Here is a 22,152-nt window from a genome sequence, read left to right on the forward strand (position 1 = left end):
TCAGGAAATGAATAGTCCATTGCATCAGGTGGGTGAATTTCAGCTGTTCATAGGTTTGTGAGGCAGCTGTCCTCTCAGGGAGAAAGAACAGAAAGGACCAAAACATTCTAACAAAGTAGCAAAGCTTTGAAAATACATACTTTGTTGAATCTGGGCTTACTTATTGAAATACTATTATTTAATTTACCCCCATCTCCATACAGCCTGAGCTTGATGACTCTGATTAAAACATTTGACTGGGAGAATTTAGCCAATAATGTAGACCATAGAAGTGCACCTATTGCAAGGCATTCCCTTAACTTGTTATAAGTAAAAATGCTGTTTTCCTTGCTCTTAACGACAATCTCTGCTAGATTGGTGTAGATTTAAGAGTGGGAGGTGAGGGGACACTCCACTTGCCCTAAACCTAGAACACATAGCTTAGGGCAAGGAATTTTGAGTGATAAAACTATGAATGTTCTTACAAAAAGGACTTTAATATGTTTGGGATCGGGCAAAAAGGCAGCAGTAGGACAGAGTCTGGGAGTACTAGCTGGGTAACTAGAAAATAGCTGTGTTTTGCTGGAGCCCTGCTGTGGGGCTACATGTACACAAGGCTTGTTCTGTTCTATCCATCCTTGTTAAAGGTAATAACAGGAACTCTGTGCATATTGTAAACAAAAATAGACTAGGAATGACCATCCTAGGTCTTTGTCCTCATTTTTCTGCTGACAAATTTGTACTTCTAGCAAATTGTTCCAGGCTGTCTGAACGCTGAGGAAGATGACACTACATCAGTTTTTGCTCTGTCCATATTTTCACAGTTGCCTTCATAGCCATGTGGGCTGGAAACTTTTTTTTGTTCTAAATGAAAGCTTAGATAATGGAGCACAATGTTGGGTCAAGTAGCTTACGCACTAAAAATGTTGTGGTCACAGAACAATAAAGTACATCAGGTTTTTCTTCTTAGTTTATGTTTATTTTAGTTTGTGATAGAGAATGTTTTCTCTGCCTTGCCTGTTGCTCTTTCCAGAAGTGCTGCCTAGGCTGGTCTGCAGCCTGTAATGGCCATGGCTTTGGAACCAATGCCCACAATGGAGATTGCTTGGAGTTGCTGAGGATAAGGAATGAATCAGCAGTGCCATGCAAAAATAAAACACAATTTCCTCCAAATGTAATGGTATTTATTTTACTGTTGATATAAGTTAAAAGCTAACATAATATTTCTGTTCAAAAATTTAAAAAAATTAGTAGACAAATATTTTTCTTATGGAGATGGAAAATTAATACTTTTCTCAAGACTTTTATCCTATATATTAACTTTGTTCACATTCTGAGTTACAGCTAAGTAACTTAGTGACATAAAATCAAGGGTGTGTGTATATATTTTATAGGAACATTTTTAGGTAGATATATAGAATGTGTGATTTCTTTCATATAAGAAATTCTACAGAGATTTATTTTTGGTGAAAGATGACTAGTTAAAAGGCTTCAAATTCATTGCAATACAATTTGTGTAGAAGAGTTATCACAATACCGATTGGAACTATTAATGCAAGATTTTTTTCCATTTCAAATCTTTATATAAAAGCCATCATTAATCTTTTTAAAAATTTGCTTCTTCCTCATTGAAAATTCCATTGGTAGACCCAGATTCTGTTCCAGACCCTTCTCCAGATTCTGACCGCTGATTCTCTGACAAGCAGAAGTACTTCACTTTGAGGGGATGTCCAGGAGTCCAAATGACACGGAGGTGGCATGAAATCATTTCCTGGAGAGCAGAGAAAATCAAGGTTATCTCTACATTGTCTTTTTTGTTGATGAAAAGAGATTTCAGACAATATGTGTTTTTGTACCTGAGTTGGAATTTCATGTAGTATAACCAAGTAGTCAAAGTCAATCGAATCATCTTTAGTTATCTGGATGCACACAAAAGACAATGAAGAGGGTCACTCAAAATTAGACTAATGTTCAGAAGCAATTCTTCCTGGTACCATTAGTAAGGCCAGCTGGATATTTAGTACATGCTGTAGCTTTTTGATTCCATACACTTAATAATTATGTTGCCCTTCTCTGTATTTCTTCTGAGATGAGGCAATCAGAACTGTATGCAGTATTCAAGGTGTGGGCATACCATGGATTTATATAGTGGCATTATGATATTTTCTGTTTTATTGTCTATCCTTTTCCTAATGGTTCTGAACATTCAGTTAGCTTTTTTGCTTGCTGCTGCACATTCAGCGGATTTTTCAGAAAACTATCCACAATTCCAAGATCTGTTTCTTGCATGGTAAAAGCTAATTTAGATCCCATCTTGTGAGATCCTTTTGTAACTCTTCACAGTCTGCTCTGGACTTAACTATCATGAGTAATTTTGTATGTTCTGCAAATTTTGCTATCTCACGATTTACCCCTTTTTCCACATCATTTTTGAATATGTTGAACAGCACTGGACCCAGTACAGATCTCTGGGGGACACTACTATTTACCTCTCCCCATTCTGAAAACTGACCATTTATTCCTACCCTTCATTTCCTTTCTTTTAACCAGTTACCAGTTCATGAGAGGAACTTTCCTCTTATCCCGTGACTGCTTACCTTAAGAGCCTTTTGTGAGGGACCTTCTCAAAGGCTTTCTGAAAGTCCAAGTACACTGCATCCACTGGGTCACTCTTGTCCACATGTTTACTGACACTCTCAAAGAATCCTAATAGATTGGTGAGGCATGATTTCCCTTTACAAAAGCTGTGTTGACTCCTCCCCAATAAACGTGTCTGATAATTCTGTTCTTTACTATAGTATCAACCAATTTGCCTGGTACTGGAGTTAAGCTTACTGTTAGGTTTACTGTTCTGTAATTGCCAGGATCACCTCTGGAGCTGTAGGCACCAAATACCACGTATTGAAATGGCTAAATATGGCCATAGATGCTGAAGGGTATGTCTTCACTACAGAGTTAACGTGGGGTTTGCCTCTAACTCCCCTCCATCCACACATAAAACCCTCTCACTCAAGTGTAATGGTGTGTTTTCAGCCTGAGCTAGCTGGCCCTGCTGAGGCTGTCAGTTAAAGCTCAGATGCTGCTTTCGCTTGAGCTAGGAACCTCACTTTGAAATTATGACAACATCAGCTAAATCACTCCAATGCTGATAGTCCTCCAGTGCATGCACACAATTTCTCTCATGTAACCAGAAGGAATGACAGTTTCTCCCACAATTCACTGGGAAAGAACCATGGCAGCTCAGCTTACTTCAGCACAAAGAAGCATGGGACGTGCCCCAAGAACTCCTAGTGATATATACAGGGAGCGCAGCACCAGTGAGGACACAGTAACTTTGATATGGCTTTGCAGTTTGGCTGATCACACCTGGGCTACATGAACCCAAGATGCTCAGAGCTGGATGCTGTTCACTTGAGTTAACTAGGCAATGAAGACTTACCCCAGGTTCAAGAATCCTACCTCATCAACTACTGTAGGGTGCCACTGAGAAAAGGATCTTTCATCTTCCCAGAGTTTGAATATCAAACTTTTCGTCTGAAAATCTGGCCCTGGTATAAAGTCAGTATATTATAGTAACATGGGGTCAAATCTTCACTCTCATGTTTAGTCCTATGGAAATCAGTGGAGGTACTTGCATAAGTGAGGCAAGCAGGATTTGGCTCGCACTTTGTACTAACATTTTTTGCATAAATTCCTGGACAAAATAAGTCATTGTTGATTGAAATACTTGCACTTCGGATACTGAGATCTTGTATGAATCGGATATTTGACAGTGACTATGAGCTGCTGATTGCTGGTTTATTGTGTATTGCGTATTGTGAGATGATGTGTTAACCTGGTAATGCAGATTTAATTTCAGCTTCACTTACCCACTGCTTCACATTCTTGACTTGTGCCATGAAATAGCCTAAGTTCTCTGTTGACTTTTCCCACATTAGGTAACTGCTGCCAGCAACTGCCAAAGCCCAGGCGGGCTCCAAGGCTGGTTCAATATGTCCATAGCTGTCTGAAAGGGGAAGTAAAAGACAGTGATGTAAAAATAATTCTGCTTTTACATCAAATACACAAGAAACCACTTTTGCACTGACATTGGATTACTGTTTCCTCAAAGTCTGTGTTGCAATATTGAATGGGGAGGGTAATGAACTGATAATAAGCTTATTGTAGTTACAGAAATACAAAAGCCTGGGCTGACCCTGATGGAACTGAGTTTAGCAAGCAACACTATCCACTGGGTCCCCACAATGAAGAGTGAAATGGGAAACCCAATCTCTATGATGACAGTGTTATTATAAGCCTATCCAGAGTGGATGATTGACTGAGGCACATTATCACACTATTTCCAGTATGCAAATATTCCGCTAGTCAGTCCCCTATGTGCCTCCTCTCAGTTGAGGGAACACCAGTGGCCTAAAAGACACACTTGTTAATACCGTATGATTTCCCTAAAAACAGTTAAAAGAGTGGGTCTTTCATTGCAGAATTTTGCACAGAATTATTTGTCGTCTAATCATACAGATATCTCTAGTCCATCATGTTGTCTTCATCCTGCAAAGCCCAGAACATTTTTTCAGGAATCTTCAGGAATGTTGGCCCCTTTTTTTAAAGCTTTTTGTTTTAAAGCTGCTATTGTCAAAATAAACATCTTTAAAAGACGTTTGTGCATATTTGCTTGGTTTTGTAGTGGTTACAAAAACTGCTTAGCACAAAATTTAAAATAATGACTGAAAGGGAATGTACCAGGAATATCATTTCCAGTGATTGGTTTGGTTTGTTGCCTCAATTTTTTGTAAAAGCTGTAGTCATCTTCTCGGGTTTGCTTCTGATCTTTGGTATATGTGCAGTTTATGTTAACAGCAGGTCGAGGTTTCCTCTTCAGGTAGAGCACTGTAGCAAGGCAGGTCCCAACGTTTTGCTAAAAACAAATATCAAAGCGATTATATTTCACTCCATGTCTTTATGTGCATGCACCATGTTTTAAAAACAAAACAAAAAAACTCCATTGTGTTAATCTTGGAGGCACAGCATATATAGTAGGCCCGTTATGTGAAACTATATAGGATTTGTATAGGGTTAGGAGGATTGGGGCAAACACCTATGATTTGTCAGTTATTGCTTTTGCATCTCTTGAAGTAAACAGTGCTCAGACCCGTCCTGAGCAACAGACAAAAATTAAGTTGCTTAACAGAGTGGTCTTCTAGTACAGGGGAGGAGAGCTGTCCATGGTTCACTTAAGGATACTTTGGGATAGTCTCTCTCAGGACAGGAGATTAACTGATAAGAGAGGTCTCTTGGACAAGTTTTCATGTATAATAAATATGGACTTTATTCAGAAAAGAGCTAGGGATTCATTTTAAAAATCATTCTGTATGTGGCAGATCTGCCTGTAATGGAAACCCAGATGCATATGGTGAAATCGGTAATGATAAATCCCCAGTAGAGTATAAGTGCAGTGAGGGTTATAATTTCAACAAATTTATCAAGTGCTTATTCAAATTTTGGAGTGTGGACACCACAGGAGATCCATTTGGATAATGAGGGCCATACTGTGCCATTGATTTTGACATCAGTAGGAAGTTTGACTTAAAAGCTTGATGGGACAATATAGCTCCAGGTCAGGATTATCCTCCTCAGGCATTGAGCAAAATAAACTCTATGAAGGATCCACTTAAAAAAGCATTGAAATGACCTGTGTTTTTAGGGGTAAGTATTGTACTTTGTATAGGAAGGACCATCTTACATTACAAACTTACGCTGCTTTTGTAGTCTTCTGTAGTGAACTGCAGGTAGTACTTATGTCCAATTCCTGGGATAGTCTGAAAGTGAGAGAAACAAGATATTTCTAAAAGGGGAAGTTCAGATTGTATTTTAGCACATATTGTTCTGGCTGCATAGGAAGGTTATCATTAAAATATTTACTGATTATTGCTAAATACAGTATTCAGGTGATATCACGGAAACCCATGCTGTGGCTTTCCCTTGTATCCAGTGTAGGCATTACAGTGTGATATTAGGGACAAGACAGAGATGCATTATTAGAGGTGGTCTCTGGGGTCACTTTTGCCTTGCTTTGGCTGTCCAATCTGAAATTAAAGATCGCATGGTACTACTTGAAAAGGGGATAACCTTAGTGTCCTATTGACTATTCCTGTTCTTATTAAAACCAGTTTTATAATGTCCAAGGCTATGAATAAGCACACAGGGCCTGATCTAGCTCCCAGGAATGGAAATGGAAAGAGTCCCATTACCTTCAATAGCAACAGGAGCTGATCCATAAATGGCTGTTTTATGTGCTCAAACAATAACTACTCTACCATGCCTAACTCTTTCAGAGATTTGGATACAAAGCATTACAGAGAAAGGCACCATCTACATTACTAACACTAATGCCCAGAAACTGTTCATAAGATCCATTTTTTTAAAAAACAAGGAGCTTGAACTAGCTTGGCTTTACCACTAATTGAAAGGGGTGTAATTTGGTGCATATATTTTTAGAAAGATGTTTGAGTTTCCCTAGGTGCTTCAGAAATTTAGTTATGCCCCATTTCTACTCGAAGCAAAATTGTGCCAACTAAGCCAGCTTCAAAAACCAGCACATTGTAAAACTCAATTCTGCTGCTCTTTCTCCATTCAATTTGTTCAATCTATTAAAAGCAAAACTTAATAGTAGCACCACAGCTACTATGAAAACAGGTTCTACTTTAGTACCAGCTACAAGCAATGGAAACCAAATGCAGTCAGGGGAGCACAAATATGGATATGCATTTGTTACAGAACAATATTAATACTAAAGACTGTATCCAACCCAAAGACTCTGCAGCTTCAAGTCTGCAAAGACCCCGCAAGTCTGTAAATGTTTCTGCTAACCTACACAGTCATAGACTCTGCTGCTTATTCTGAAGGGCCATGGAAACCAATTTCAACTTTGTGTCTGCCTTCATCTATTCAGTTCCCAGGGCACAGTCATATGTGGTCGCTGGATTCCCAATGACCCAGAAACCAGGTGAGTTCTTCCTCAGCTGACTTTCAGATGGATCTCTGTCAGGAAGAGGTGATGATCAGGGCCCACTGGACAGAAGATTCTTCCCTCCTCATTATACTGAATGCCAAATTAGTGTGAGTCCACTCTGAATAATAATTAATTATTACTGATAATGCTGTTATCACAGAGTAGCAAAGTAGAGTGTGCAAAGACTACTTCCTTCACTCTATCAGAAATAATGTTGTCTAAAAAGTAACCCAAATTTCCATTTGATTGTGGTTTTTCCTATGATAGGTAAGTAAAAAAGGATGTTTGACAAAGATAAAGGCATAAACCTTCCAAAACCACTGTTAGAGGGACATCAAGCTGATTCATTCTGAAAGTGCATACAACCTAAGAGCTGTCTTTGTAGCAGTTCTGCAATGACTTGTGTATGTGCTTAATTTTATGCAACCACGAATAGTCTCATTGACTTCAACTGGATTCTACTCACGGTGCATAAGATTAAGCGCATGTATAAGTAAGTCTTTGCAGGATCTGGGCCTCAGAGAGGTGATGAAAAAACATGCAAGTATGTCCACGAATCATTCTGCCTGGCTGCTTGTAGTCTCCAGAATTAATTCAGAGCATGTATCCTGTAGCTTATATATTTTACTGAAAAGTTAGAAAAACCAAAACACTGGTCTGAAGATGGCATAGAAGTACAATACTGGGCACAGCATTCCATCCCAAAATGTGGAGCTTATATTAAGGAATGTTTTAAAGCCAGGGTAGTACAATTTAAGATTCTGTACTGAAGAGGATGATAGTCTAGAGCAGTGGTCCCCAACGCAGTGCCTGTGGGCACCATGGCGCCCGCCAGGTCATTTACGTGCACCCGCCTAGTGCCCAGCAGGGGAGAGAAGCTGCAGCCCTGCACCTGCCAGGGACAGAGAACTCCGGGGCCCGCAGGTTGCGGGCCCCGGTGTTCTCTGTCCCCAGCAGGTGCGGGGCTGCGGCTTCTCTCCAGGGCTGCAGGCGCAGTTCTCTGTCTCCGGCAGGGTCGGGGCCGCGGCTTCGAAGCCAGAGAGGATCCGCGGCCCCGACCCTGCCGGAGACAGAGAACTCGGGCTGCAGGCTGCGGGCACCAGTGTTCTCAGTCCCCGGCAGGTGCGGGGCCACGGCTTAAGCTGGAGAGAAGCCACAGCCCCGCCCCTGCTGGGGACAGAGAACTCTGGGGCTGCAGGTGCCAGTGTTCTCTGTCCCCAGCAGGCATGGGGCCCACCTAGTGCCCAGCAGGGGAGAGAAGCCAGGGTCCCGCGCCTGCTGGGGACAGAGAACTCTGGGGCTGCAGGCGCCAGCGTTCTCTGTCCCTGGCAGGCATGGGGCTGCTACTTCTCTCCTGCTTCTCTAGGGGTACGTCTACACTACAGGATAATTTTGAATTAACTTAAACCGATTTTATTAAACAGATATTATAAAGTCGATTGCACGCGTCCACACTAGGCACATTAATTCGGCGGTGTGCGTCCATGGTCCGAGGCTAGCATCGATTTCTGGAGCGTTGCACTGTGGGTAGCTATCACTATAACTATCCGGCCAATAACTTCGATTTGCGGCCACACTAAGCCTAAATCGATATGTTAATATCGATTTTAGCGTTACTCCTCTCGTTGGGGAGCAGTACAGAAATCAATTTTAAGAGCCCTTTCAATTGATTTAAAGTGCATTGTAGTGTGGACGGGTACAGCGTTAAATCGATTTAACGCTGTTAAAATCGGTTTAACGACGTAGTGTGGACCAGGCCTAGGGCTGCAGGCGCCGGCATTCTCTGTCCCTGGCAGGCATGGGGCTGCTACTTCTCTCCTGCTTCTCTAGGGCTGCAGGCGCCGGCATTCTCTGTCCCTGGCAGGCACGGGGCTGCGGTTTCTCTCCTGCTTCTCTGGGGCTGCAGGCTGAGGGCGCCGGGCCATGGCTTCTCTCCGGGGACAGAGAACTCTGGGGCTGCAGGCTTTGGGCACCGGTGTTCTCGGTCCCTGGCAGGCGCGGGGCCGCGGCGTAAGCCAGAGAGAAGCTGCAGCCCTGCACCTGCTGGGGACAGAGAAATCCGGGGCTGGAGCCTGAGGGCGCCGGTGTTGTCAGTCCTCGGCAGGCACGGGGTCACGGCTTAAGCCGGAGATAAACCGCGGCCCCGCGCCTGCCGGGACAGAGAACTCTGGGGCTGCTGGCTTCATTCTATGTTGAAGTAAGAATAATAAATATATTTGGACCAGCAGTTCAACAATGTTTTACTTTTTTAAGATAAATAAGATGAAAACTGCTTATGATATTTATTTTGTAAAAACTCCTTAATTTTTCTTACAGGTAGATAAAGAGCAAATTCACATGGTAAGGTAAAAGAGTAATTGCCAAATAATGTAATTAATACCTTTTACTTGTAAAATTACCCTTTTTATCTTATGGATTCATATATTATGTAATATTAAATATGTTTTTCGCATTATTTAATGTACAAATACAAAATAAGCCTTGAAAAATTGTTGGCACCTGACACACTCTTCTGAAAACACGAATATGCTACTGGCCACAAAAAGGTTGGGGACCACTGGTCTAGATTAAAAAGAATGAAACTCACCTCTTCAGATCAGTGCTGGAAAGACAAGGTGGTATTTTTGAACATAGCCTACAGGAGTTCCCTTAATTACATACAGTTTAGTTGTCTGTCATGTCACACACTGATTTACAAGTGAAGACTGAGTCTGTCATCCCTGAAGATGCTAGCAGGTAAGAGACCCTCACATCTCATCAGAAGTTTCAGTTCCTAAAAGCTATGACTCAAAAAAAAAAAAAAATTCAATTCTTGCTGAGTGGAAATAACCAATGACACCACAGTTAGCAGACAGGTTCAGGAGACTTTTGGAAACTGGAAAATCTGAGCACAGAGGTGCTGGAACAATTTGTATAGTGGGGGTACTAAGAGCCATTGAACCAAACTGTAAACCCTGTATAGGATGGAAACCACTTCAAGCCGATGGTGCTGCAGCACCCCTACTTCTAGCACTTATGTCCGAGCATGCAAATTTGAAATGTGGCATTTTTCAGATCTGCAAATCTTGTCACTATGGTTTAACATTTCAGTCGTTCATGATGATGATTGCTGACTGAAATGGTTCAGTAAGATTCCTCAGTGGATCTTTACAGAAACACTTCAACTAACAACTCTCATTCTGATGTTGTCAGAATATCCTGGTACAAAGTGCACTCACGTTGCACAGAAACTAATATGTTAGGGTCAAATTCTGAAAAACACTATCATGAATAGTCCCATTGTACCACTCAAAGTAGTAAGCACTAAGCCTGATAATAAGTATTTGCAGGATCTGCTCCTTTCCTTGCTAGTCAATCACTTATCTTCCCACCAACTTTTGTATTTTTAATTTTTTGCAAGCAAGGAGTTTGAGTGGTTTGGGAGCTAATGAACATATACAAGTAAAAGGTGTTTATAAATGAGTTATTTATCTGTTGAAGTCTTTTGTTTGTAAATTAATATTTTGCATCAGTTAAATGACTGGGATGTTTGCACATTTTTCTTTGATAAAATCAGTTATAAGAAAATCAAACCAAAAAAATCCATTTGGATGTTGTCATACAGATTCTCCCTTAAGGAGTTGTCTATATTGCAGTGCCTAAGTATTTTATTTGAGAGTGCTAGTTGTTTACCAAATGTGTGTGTTTAAATGAAAGGGTAATTACTGTATGATAAGAAAAATTGCTACAATTTGTTAATCTTACATTTGTTTTGCATGAGATCCTCTCCAAGTGAACAGCGAAAAGAATTCTGGCTGTTTGTACAGTGTTAGAGGTTAGAACCTTGAGCAGATGTGCATATCCAAACTTGGCTACACACACACACACACACACACACACACGTACGTTTCTCCAGGGAGCTATTACTACCAAATGTTTGTAAAAGTTTACTAGGAGAGCAAAGCTGTGGGCCTGTCACCTGCTCTCTGTATATACACTTGGTTATATATTCCAGATAAGAGGCGACAGTGGATAAGCCACTTGCACAACTTTAAAATACCTTACCTGTACAAACAGGAGAGTTTGGCCTCAGATCACTTTGGGGAGGGCAGGGAGACTGAATGCTGACCCTCATAATCTGCCTTTTTTTTCTTTTTCCCTTCCACTTTGAGCCCTGGCTAAAAACGTGTTGTTCTTTTGATCTACTCAACTGTCAAGTCAAAATGACAAAGGCTATTAAATGAACAGGCATTCTTAGTATAGTAACAAAGTAGCTGCCTGGAGTTTTATGAAGGTGTTATAAGTGTTTGTGGCACAGAAACCAAGACCCAATATTGTGAGGGACTGAGCACCCAGTGAGGTACTCAGCACAAAGGAGAGATGGTCCCTCTGTCAGCTTGCAATTTAGCCTTAAAGGGACACAGGGAATTATTTCCATATATTGCATAGCAGAAAAAAGCATTTTAGGATCCTGTGTTAACACAGATAACATGAAATAATTACCACCAAGGGGACTGTAACACTTTTATAATGGAAGAAATGTGGGTTTGAGACTGCCATTGACAATGAGTGGGGGGGGACTTCTGAACCCTTGGGGAGCCTCGTTAAAGTCAATGCAGCAGTCTGCCCGCATGCTATTAAGTCCAGCGTCGGGGATTTAAGGCTTAAAATACTTGTAGTAGCCACTGTGTAGTTAACCCAAAACTTCCCTATCAGAAATGTCCGAAGCCATATAATAAATGCCGGGTTTTTCCTTCCATGATGCTTATCCTTAATGGTGGCCTCATCCCTTTCTGCCTCTTGAGAAACATTTTCATTTTATTATTATTGCTGAGAGAACTTTAAGAATGACAATCAAATTTCATGACAAAACACTGCAGTAGTTTCATTTTATTTTTTTAAAATAAATATTAATGAAGGAAATAAAATCTATCATCATTTTGTATATATCTGTTATCATGTAAGTATAGAATTATGTGCTTCTTGAAATGGATGTAGTCTCCTTATTTGTAACTACACCACCTGGTACATGGGTATTTAAAACTTTTTCAGGGCTGAGCTGCAAAGCTAAAGTACAAACTGACTTAAGTACAGAAAGATATGTTGAAAGATTTCCCTATCCACACAAGGGGGGCAGCATCTGGCACAGAAATAAGATTTTATTTTAACTAGCCTGTTTAAAATTCTTCCTTTCCTGCCTTCTGTGAAAAGATTTTCACTGTCTTCTCTTTCACTCTCACTTCAAGGTTAGCTGATGATATTCTAGAATGCATTACATGACTCCATGTCTATGGGTCAAAATGAGACCGCTAGTATATAGGACATCAACTAATGTATGCTGGGTTATTGTCAGCCAACCAGGAAGTGTCCGGAGGATTTCAGAACAGGAAAGAAAATAATTTAATGGGCTATGTTGACATTTCTCTGCTGAATGTCTGGGCTGAGGGATATTTAGCTAATTGTTGGGATAAACTTCATCCAACTTCCATGATAGATTTTCAGTTGTCAGTACACTAGAATAGCTACTTTAGAAAGGTTCTAGACAGGACTGCGAAGTATCATGCACCTTGAGTGACACTCATACACCTGGTAGCCCTATCATTATCCCTGCAAACTAACTGAGATGTCAAATGTTCTGCTGGGCTGTGGGGAGAGCCAGAAACTGTTACTCCTGGCTCTGTCACGCTGCTCCCACAGCTCCCAGATGGGAAGGAGCATCCAGCGGTAATGGCAGCAGCAACTATGGGAACAAAAAGTGAGAGGGGCACAATACTGGTCCCAGGTTTTCCCCCAGTCTTTGCACTGACTTCAGTGGGCTCTGGATCAGGCCCAGAGTAACTTAATTAAAACAAAGTATCAGTCGTACACAATGATAATCATTCTTATAATTATAAGAAAATTTAAAAAAAACTTGTTCACCTTGGGCCAGGAAATGTATATTTCTTTGTAGTCCCCGAAGAGTTAACTTTCCTTCTGTTGTCTTTCATTTAGAGTAAAGATTTCTAACACAGGAAATTATACTGTTCAGCATCAGATAAATTTCTAAAGAGAGAGCTCAACCTCTAGAACGATACACTCTAATAATGCATGACATTGGAATTTGAGCAAACGCTGCTGCTTGGTCAAAAGATTAGGAAGTTTTACCTTTGTTGTCAGTTTCCCTTTTCCCATTCAAATATATCTTCTAAAATTATGGGATGGGATCTAATAATAGGTTTTATAAAACTTTTTTCTACTATATTTTGGACATAAACTACTTAAGTGTTTAAGCAAGGAGTACAAAATGAAAGAGAGATAAGATTTCAAGGTTTTTAAGTAGGAAATCAATTAATTCATAACATACACTTAGGCCTGGTCTACACTGCAGGTGGGGGAAATGGATCTAAGTTACGCAACTTCAGCTACGTGAATAACATAGCTGAAGTCGACATATTTAGATCCACTTACCGCAGTGTCTTCACTGTGGTAAGTCAACAGCTGACGCTCTCCCATTGACTCCGCCTGTCCCAGTCCTCCAGAGTCAACAGGAGAGCACTTGGCAGTCAATTTATCGTGTCTAGACTAGATGTGATAAATTGACCCCCGCTGGATCAATCGCTGCTTGTTGATCCAGTGGGTAATGTAGACAAGCCCTTAGTGTATCCATATCAAATTCTATTACAAATATTGCTATCTAAAGAAGCAGGGAGGTAATTTAACTAAGTGTATTAGAATGGAGATTATTTAGCCCTGTTTACATGTCTCCTTATTAATTTGTTTTTCTCTGGACAGGCGGGCTAGTGTGACTCTCTGTAAAATTCACTCAAAGCTGCTCCTGAGTGTCAGTTTTTTGGCTATTGCTTCGGTGTTGTACCTGATATGTTGGGTTATGAGGGCAGTATTTTAAACCTGAAGTGATTCAGGCTATGGCCAGCCTCTGGGAAGGAAAAGATGACCCACCGAGGGGAATAAAACATACCTGTGTTTTCAAAGCACTGGTTTCCCTCAACATAGAGGCCTCAGATCAAACTCTGTCAATTTCAAAACCTTGTTTTCGACAAAGTCCCAGAGCTAGAACCTTTAACCTGTCTTCAGGCTCTCTTAGGTCTGTCTGTTTTGTGACTGGCAACTAAGAAACAGCATCAAGAGGTAAAAAGGTAAGGCACATAGGACAGTTAGTGTTTTGAGCTAGGATAGCTCGAGGATTGTCCCAGCCTATTTACAAAGTCTTGAAAGCTACCAAGAAACAGCACCAATTTAATTTCAGATTATTTTAAATCCTACCACATCCCCACCTCATGACTTCAGATTCCTTTCAAGGCACAAACATATTACATTGAAGAGTCACTCTGCTTGCCTTCCACTCGCTTTAAGCATAGAACTTTCATTGTGTCCAAAATGTCATTTTATGTATGTATGTTCCAGAAGAGGCTGACACCAAGGTAATATCTATTTAACATATATGGAGAAATAAGAGCTAAGGCTGGAAGCACTGACCTAGATTTCTTGGTTAGCCCATAACATGCTAGAATGTAAAAGCACCCGCAGGGGCTATGCCCATTTCTATCAGACACTACTGATTTCAGTACGATTAATGGCCATAGGGCAATAGGTGTTCTCTTTTGCTGCACATTTTATTCTCTTGCAGGACACTGAAATTGTTAATTTAATCCAAAATATAATCTAAACTGTACAAATTTAAGGAAGTAGATGATTTTTCTCTCTTGCAGTCATAGCAAAAGATATTACAATCACATACACACAAGAACATAAGAATGGCCCTACTGGGTCAGACCAAAGGTCTGTCTAGCCCACTATCCTGTCTTCTGATAGTGGCCAATGCCAGGTGCCCCAGAGGGAATGAACAGAACAGATAATCATCAAGTGCTGATGTCGCTCATTCCCAGCTTCTGGCAAACAGAGGCTAGAGACACCATTCCTGCCCATCCTGGCTAATAGCTATTGATGGACCTATCCTCCGTGAATTTATCTAGTTCTTTTTTGAACCCTGTTATGGTCTTGGCCTTCACAACATCCTCTGGCTGGTTGACTGTGCACTGTGTGAAGAAATACTTCCTTTTATTTGTTTTAAACCTGCTGCCTATTAATTTCATTTGGTGACCCCTAGTTCTTGTGTTATGAGAAGCAGTAAACAAAACTTCCTTATCTACTTCCTCTACACAAGTCAAGATATTATAGACCTCAGTCATATCTCCCCTTAGCCGTCTCTTTTCTAAGTTGAAAAGTCCCAGTCTTACCAATCTCTCCTCATACGGAAGCCGTTCCATACCACTAATCATTTTTGTTGCCCTTTTCAGAACCTTTTCCAATTCCAATATATATACAGTGTAAACCCTTTCTGCCAGTGAGGTTACTCATTTAGCAGCCTTGGTACTCTATGTTTTCAAGCTGAAGATTAAGGCAACAAAAGAGGCCATTGTACTTTTCAGCAGAAAATTCTTTGGCAACACGGAGTTTGGAAGCAGTTTAGGTACTTTTTTGTTGAAAATGAAGTGTGAGCATAAAAATTAGCATGAGGTCTGCTAAATCTGAAGAGAATTCACAGTTGCCATGACAAATGGACTATTTCACTAGTGACCAGGGCATTTTAAGAGCTGTTTTAATGAAGTGTGTAGTACAGACCGCCTGCCTTTGTTTTTCTGGGCTGGTTTGGTCACAGAGAGTTGATGAATAGTTTAATTCTGTATGTACTGGTTATCGAAGAGCTTCTGGGGCCAGCACTGACCATTTGGGAAATGGCTGCTATTCTAGTAGCTCGTTCAGGAGCCCGTGGTCAGGAGTGTAATTCATAATTTATTAGAAGTTTTGCTGCTTGGGAGCACTAGTGGGCACATTTGAGGGGGGTATATTGGTCTCTCTCACAATCCTTCTTTCACTTTTCCTTTGGAAATGGTTCCTCCAGCCCTGCTGTCTCCCTTTGCTTGTATCTTTTACACCATCCAGCCCCTGACACACAAGAACACTAAATCCAAGTCTTTCTCCATCGTCTCCCCAGAAAAGGGCTGAGGTGTCAGAGTCTGAAACTTGTGCATTGTGCTATTTGCAAGCGGGCTCAGTGTATTACTCTTGGCTGCGTGCATTATCCCGGTACCACACACTCAGTGCAGTGCCCTTTGCTCTGTGTGTTACCAGGGAACAAGTGGGTTGGGGCATTGCCTTTTGTTCTGTGCGTTACCTCAAGCACCAGCACACTCCACAATGCCCTTTGCTCTGTGTGTTACAGGGAACAAGTGGGCTCCGGGGCCGGGCATTGCCCCAGGCACCAGCACGTTTCAGGCATTGCCCTTTGTTCGGTGCAGTACCTGGGCACCAGTGGGTTTGGTGCATTACCCTTTCCTTGGTGCAGTACCCACGCACTCCCCAGCTCGGGTCGCTGCCCTGTGCTCGGTGCGTTACCCTTTGCTCAGTGCGCTACCCAGGCACTCCCCAGCTCAGAGCTCTGTCCTGTGCTCAGTGTGGTACCCAGACACTCCTCCCCTCGGAGTGCTGCCCTGTGCTCGGGGTGGTACCCAGACACTTCCCCCTCGGGGAGCTGCCCTGTGCTTGATGCAGTACCCTAATGCTGCCCTGTGCTTGGGCCGGTACCCGGGTACTCCCCCCTTCGAACGCTGCCCTGTGCTCAGGCCGGTACCCGGGCACTCCCCAGCTTGGGGCACTGCCCTGTGCTTGGTGCTGTACCCAGACACTCCCCCCTCGGAGTGCTGCCTGTGCTCAGGGGCGGCTCTAGACATTTCGCTGCCCCAAGCATGGTGGCATGCTGCAGGGGGCGCTCTGCTGGTCACCGGTCCTGCGGCTCTGGTGGACCTCCCGCAAGCTGTGGACCGTCCTCCCAGCAACCGGCAGAGCGCCCCCCCCGCGGCATGCCACCCCAAGCACGCGCATGGCATGCTGGGGCCTGGAGCCAGCCCTGCCTGTGCTCCGGGTGGTACCTGAACGCTGTCCTGTGCTCGGTGCTGTATCCAGATACTCCCCCCTCGGGGCGCTGCCCTGTGCTTGATGCAGTACCCGAATGCTGCCCTGTGCTTGGGCCGGTACCCGGGCACTCCCCAGCTTGGGGCGCTGCCTTGTGCTCGGTGCTGTATCCGGATACTCCCCCCTCGGGGCACTGCCCTGTGCTTGATGCGGTACCCGAATGCTGCCCTGTGCTCGGGCCGGTACCCGGGCACTCCCCAGCTTGGGGCGCTGCCCTGTGCTCGGTGCTGTACCCAGACACTCCCCCCTCGGGGCGCTGCCCTGTGCTTGATGCGGTACCCGAATGCTGCCCTGTGCTCGGGCCGGTACCCGGGCACTCCCCAGCTTGGGGCTCTGCCTTGTGCTCGGTGCTGTACCCAGACACTCCCCCCACGGGGCGCTGCCCTATGCTCGGGGCGGTACCCGAACGCTGCCCGGCTGTCCCTTACCTTGACCGTGGCTTTCCGGACCTGCCCCAGCGCCCGCAGCGCGCTAGGCGACCCCAGGCGGTAGTTGAGATAGTGCAGCGCCACGCGGGCCGCCTGCCCGGCCAGGCGGCTGGAGACTTGCAGCTCTCGGTCGGCTCGGGGCGGCGAGGGGCCCGCACCCCACGCCAGAGGCAGCAGGAGCAGGAGCAGAAGCGGGCCGAGCCGGGCTGCGCTTCGCCTCTGCATGTTCAGTGATGCCGGGTGCTCGAGGTGCTGCGCGTCCAGAGGCGGCTCTGCACTGAGCCCGCAAGCCCCAGTACAAATAGCAGGGTAGGGCTGGCTCCCCGCCCCTCCTGCCCGGCTGTCAGTGCCAGGAAGCGCTCGAGCACCACCCAGGAGGCTCCGTCGAGTCTCCGGTGGCGACTTCTTCCCTCCCCCAGCCTCCCTCCCTTTCCTTCCCTCCCCTCCCCTCCCCTCTCCTCTTGCCCGAGCTCCTTCCCTTGACTCTTCCCAGGAATTTCCCTACACCCCCGAACTTCCCCAACTCCCCCCCCCCCGCAGTTCTGTGACCAAGTTACCTGCGGTGTTGCCAATTTAGTGATTGTTTAGAAATTTGAATTGAAATCGGAATATTAATACACACTTTAAAAGCATGTACAGTGTGTGATAAAAGAAGTGTAGCTGAAAAAGTAGAATAGATTTGAAAAGTATGAACATAGGCTGGCTTCCTTATACAGCTGTTGTCTTTTAGGACAATATCAGTGCATTCATTTCAAATGATGATTTGTAAGCAAAGTTTAAATGAGCTCTCCCTGACAGCTAGTGATGGGCTGGGGGGGAAAAGGCTTCAGGACCAGATTGTATTTACAGTCACACCTAATCTACCTATGTATCCAGCAAACAGAGCTGTGTTGCCCAAATGATAGATTTTGGCTGGGGTTGGGTTACAAATCACTTGAATGCCAGGGTAATGAAATGTTGTTGTTATTATTGTGTGAGTAGAACTGTATTTAGCCTGTGCTGATTGAGGGCATCAAGATAGAGGGTAGGGACAGGTGTTTGATGGTCTGCCTGAGTCACAAGTACTATTTGACCTGCCCCTCTCCACTGGTTAAAGACAGAGCTGATTAGGCTCCATAGTCTTTTGTTCTGTTAAGTGACCACTGCAGCTGAAGTCACTGATAATCAGGTCTAAGTGCTTAGACCTGCTGTGGGACAGTGTTTCTGTGGAAGAGATGGCCCAACCTGCACTAGCAGCGAGGTGCCACCAGCTGAAATCACTGAGAGCTGGGTGGAACCTCACGAGACCAACTTGCAGAGGTCACAGTGGCAGGTGGCAGCAGAAGGTGATGGCGCAGGGCCATTGGCAACAGAGCAATGCAGTGAACGGTGGCACAACAAACAGCAGTGAGCAGTTGGAGGAACGAGCAAGGTGCCTTCTTGCCCTCTGACCTGGGAGATGTATTCGTGTGAAAGCACCTCTGAACTGTGAGTTGCCGCTGACCAAGGACAACACCGGTGAATGTGGTGCAGTGGAGGGAAAAGTGAGTGGCCTGTTAAATAAACATTTGTTTGTTGGACTATATTTTAGTGACTTTGTTCCAGAATGCTAGATTTGTGACTGGGAATGGAAATTTGTATAAATGTTTCCTAGTAGGCCAAGGTTTTTAAAATGCATTATTTGCAAAGGTTGTTAGCCCACATCATTGTTATCCTGAGAGGTGATTATATTGGGGACTTTCTGTAGTAAACATTTTTATTATTGTAATTAATTTTTACATAAGAATGGCCATACTGGGTCAGACCAATGGTCCATATAGCCGAGTATCCTGTTTTTCGACAGTGGTCAAAGCAGCGGCGGCTCCAGGCACTAGTGCACTAACCCACGGGGGTCGGTCCCTGTGAGGGCGGCAGTCAGGCTGCCTTCAGCGGCGTTTCTGCAGGAGGTCCACCGGTCCCACGGTTTCAGCAGCAATTTGGCGGTGGGTACACCAAAGGCACGGGACCAGCGGATATCCTACAGGCGTGCTGCTGAAAGCCGCTTGACTGCCATGCTTGCGGTGGCAAAATACGTAGAGCCGCTCCTGGGTCAAGGCCAGGTGCTTCAGAGGGAATTAACAGAACAGGTAATCATCAAGTGATCTATCCGCTGTTGCCCATTCTCAGCTTCTGGCAAACAGGCTAGGGAGACTCAGAGCATGGTGCTGCATCCCTCCCCATGCTGGCTAATAGCCACTGATGGACCTATTCTCCAGGAATTTATCTACTTCTTTTTTTTTAATCCTGTTATAGTTTTGGTCTTTACAGCATTCCCTGGCAAAGAGTTCCATGAGTTGACTTTATGTTGTGCAAAGAAGTACGTTTTGTTTTTTTTAAAACCTGCTGCCTATTAATTTCATTGAGTGACTATTGGTTCTTGTGTTATGTGAAGGATTAAAGAACATTTACTTACTCACTTTCTTTGCACCAGTCAAGATTTTATAAACCTCTATCCTATCCCCCTTAGTTGTCTCTTTTCTAAGCTGAAAAGTCCCAGTCATTTTAATCTCTCCTCCTGTTTCATACCCCAAATCATTTTAGTTGCCCATCTCTGTACCTTTTCCAATTCCAACATATCTTTCTTGGGATGGGGTGACCAGATCTGCACACAGTGTTCAAGATATGCGTGTACCATGGATTTATATAGAGGCAATATGATATTTTCTGTCTTATTATCTAGCCCTTTAGTAATGATTCGCAACATTCTGTTTGCTTTTTTGACTGCTGCTGCACATTGAGTGGATGTTTTCAGAGAACCATCCACAATGACTCCAACATCTCTTTCTTGAGTGTTAACAGCTAATTTAGACCCTATCATTTTGTAGGTATAGTTGAGATTATGTTTTCCAATGTGCATTACTTTGCATTTATCAACATTGAATTTCATCTGCCATTTTGTTGCCCAGTCACACAGTTTTGTAAGATCCCTTTGTAACTCTTTGTAGTCTGCTTTGGACTTAACTATTTTGAATAATTTTGTATCATCTGCAACTTTTGCTACCTCACTGTTTACCCATTTTCCAGATTATTTATGAATACATTGAACAGTAATGGTCCCAGTACCAACCCCTCAGGGATACCACTATTTATCTCTCTCCATTCTGAAAACTGATAATTTATTCCTACCCTTTGTTTTCCATCTTTTAACCAGTTATGGATCCATGAGAGGACTTCCTTCATCTTATCCCATGATGGCTTACTTTTCAAAAGTCAATTTAAGTTATATAATTTTAAAAAAAATTATATTTGTTTTTGAAATCTAGTACTGTTATGTGTTTTGGTGTAATTTGCGCTATCCTCATGTTAAATTTGCATTATCCTAACAAAACATTAAATTTATTCATTTCTCTTCTATGTTGCAGGTCAAAGAGAAAATGAAAAGACAAAAAACATGCAACAATTTTTCCACTCAAAGGCCTCAAAAACCAGCCTAGGTGAAGAACACATCAAGAACCAAGAATATAGCAACATATCAGCTGAAGGTTCAAGTGGTATATCTACATCCGACCAGCCCGAAGCACAAATACAGCTACTTACTGAAGAAACAGTGCCTCCAAAACCTTACGGCAGTTTCCAAATGTTTGTTGGTCAAAGTGTGCCCATTTATTGAAGTTACAAAAGATGGCTACTGGTGCACCTCTTGCAAAAAAGCTTATAAAGAAGGAAAGCTTTCCAGTGCTATAATTGGTAAAAGTGGAGGAGCTTAGTTTGTCAGACTGATCAGCAAAGCCAGTGCTGACAAACTGTGTGAAAAGGCTGCAAAACACCAGGCCTCTGGAGTGCATTAACATGCAGAAAGCCTTATAAGCCCACTTTCAAAGCCAACTTTAGAAGTACTTAATGAGGCTGTTAAGAATGCTAGAGACACAACACAGTTCATGTGAACAAACATGGCTGTGGCATCCGACTTTCTGTTTAAGGAAGAGATACCACACACTACAAACTGGAGGCCAATGTTAAATGCGTTGTCACTTGTTCATCCTGAAGCTGAACACTGATTCTGAACAAGACCAGCAAATGCTCACTATCTTTCTGCAAGAAACTCAACTGACTGGCTAGAAGCATGCGGTGCAACAGTGAAAGACTCAACAGTTGGAAAAAGTGAAGAACTCTCTTACCACATTCAAAACATTTGCATACGTGAATGCACAGATGCAAATGGGCATCAAGTATTAAGTCACTGTGTACATTATCTTGATGTCAGTGGTAGGCCAGTAGTTGCATTTCTAGATGTTTAAGTTATAGAACACACATCGGCTGCATCTGTAACAACCCACATCTTAGATGAGTTAAATGCTTGTCAGTTGGACCCAAAACGGATGGCTGCTTGTGCCTTTGATGGAGCTGTAAACCTCTCTGGAAGACATGGTGGAGTACAAGCTTTGCTCAGAGAAAAGTGTAACCCTAATGTCTCCTATACACACTGCAGAGGCCATCTACTCCAACTAGCGCTAGTACGAGCTGCAGATTCTTCAAAAGACATTTAAAAAGCTATACATTTATGTCTTCATTATAGACTTTTTTTCAGCAAGAGTCGAAAAAGACTGAATATCTTGGAAAATATAGAAGATACACTGGGACTGAAGTTCAAATTAGTCCAACCTGGGAAAACCCACTGGCTTTCTCATGAGTGATCCTAGACTGTTGTCTTAAAATACTCCAGCCGTTATTACTGGCTTTGGAAAGTATCTACCAAGATGGGATGGATCTAAGTAGTAAGGCTGGTGGATTACTTTTGCTACTACATTCAGAGAAGACTATTGCCAT

The 22,152-nt window shown here is 43.2% G+C and overlaps 1 protein-coding gene across 1 annotated transcript; it reads right to left on the reverse strand.

Annotated features, from left to right (window-relative positions):
- Positions 1 to 861: 861 nt before the first annotated feature.
- On the reverse strand, positions 862 to 17,763 carry RARRES1 (retinoic acid receptor responder 1). Its single transcript, XM_050966153.1, has 6 exons — positions 17,368 to 17,763; positions 5,733 to 5,795; positions 4,720 to 4,894; positions 3,849 to 3,985; positions 1,836 to 1,898; positions 862 to 1,750 (listed from the first exon to the last, which is right to left on the reverse strand). The coding sequence occupies exons 1-6, from the start codon at positions 17,590 to 17,592 to the stop codon at positions 1,586 to 1,588; spliced, it is 828 nt and encodes a 275-aa protein (XP_050822110.1). The 5' UTR covers positions 17,593 to 17,763; the 3' UTR covers positions 862 to 1,585.
- Positions 17,764 to 22,152: the final 4,389 nt, after the last annotated feature.

The sequence above is a fragment of the Gopherus flavomarginatus genome, chromosome 8 (assembly GCF_025201925.1).
Source record: "Gopherus flavomarginatus isolate rGopFla2 chromosome 8, rGopFla2.mat.asm, whole genome shotgun sequence".
Lineage (NCBI taxonomy): Eukaryota > Metazoa > Chordata > Testudines > Testudinidae > Gopherus > Gopherus flavomarginatus.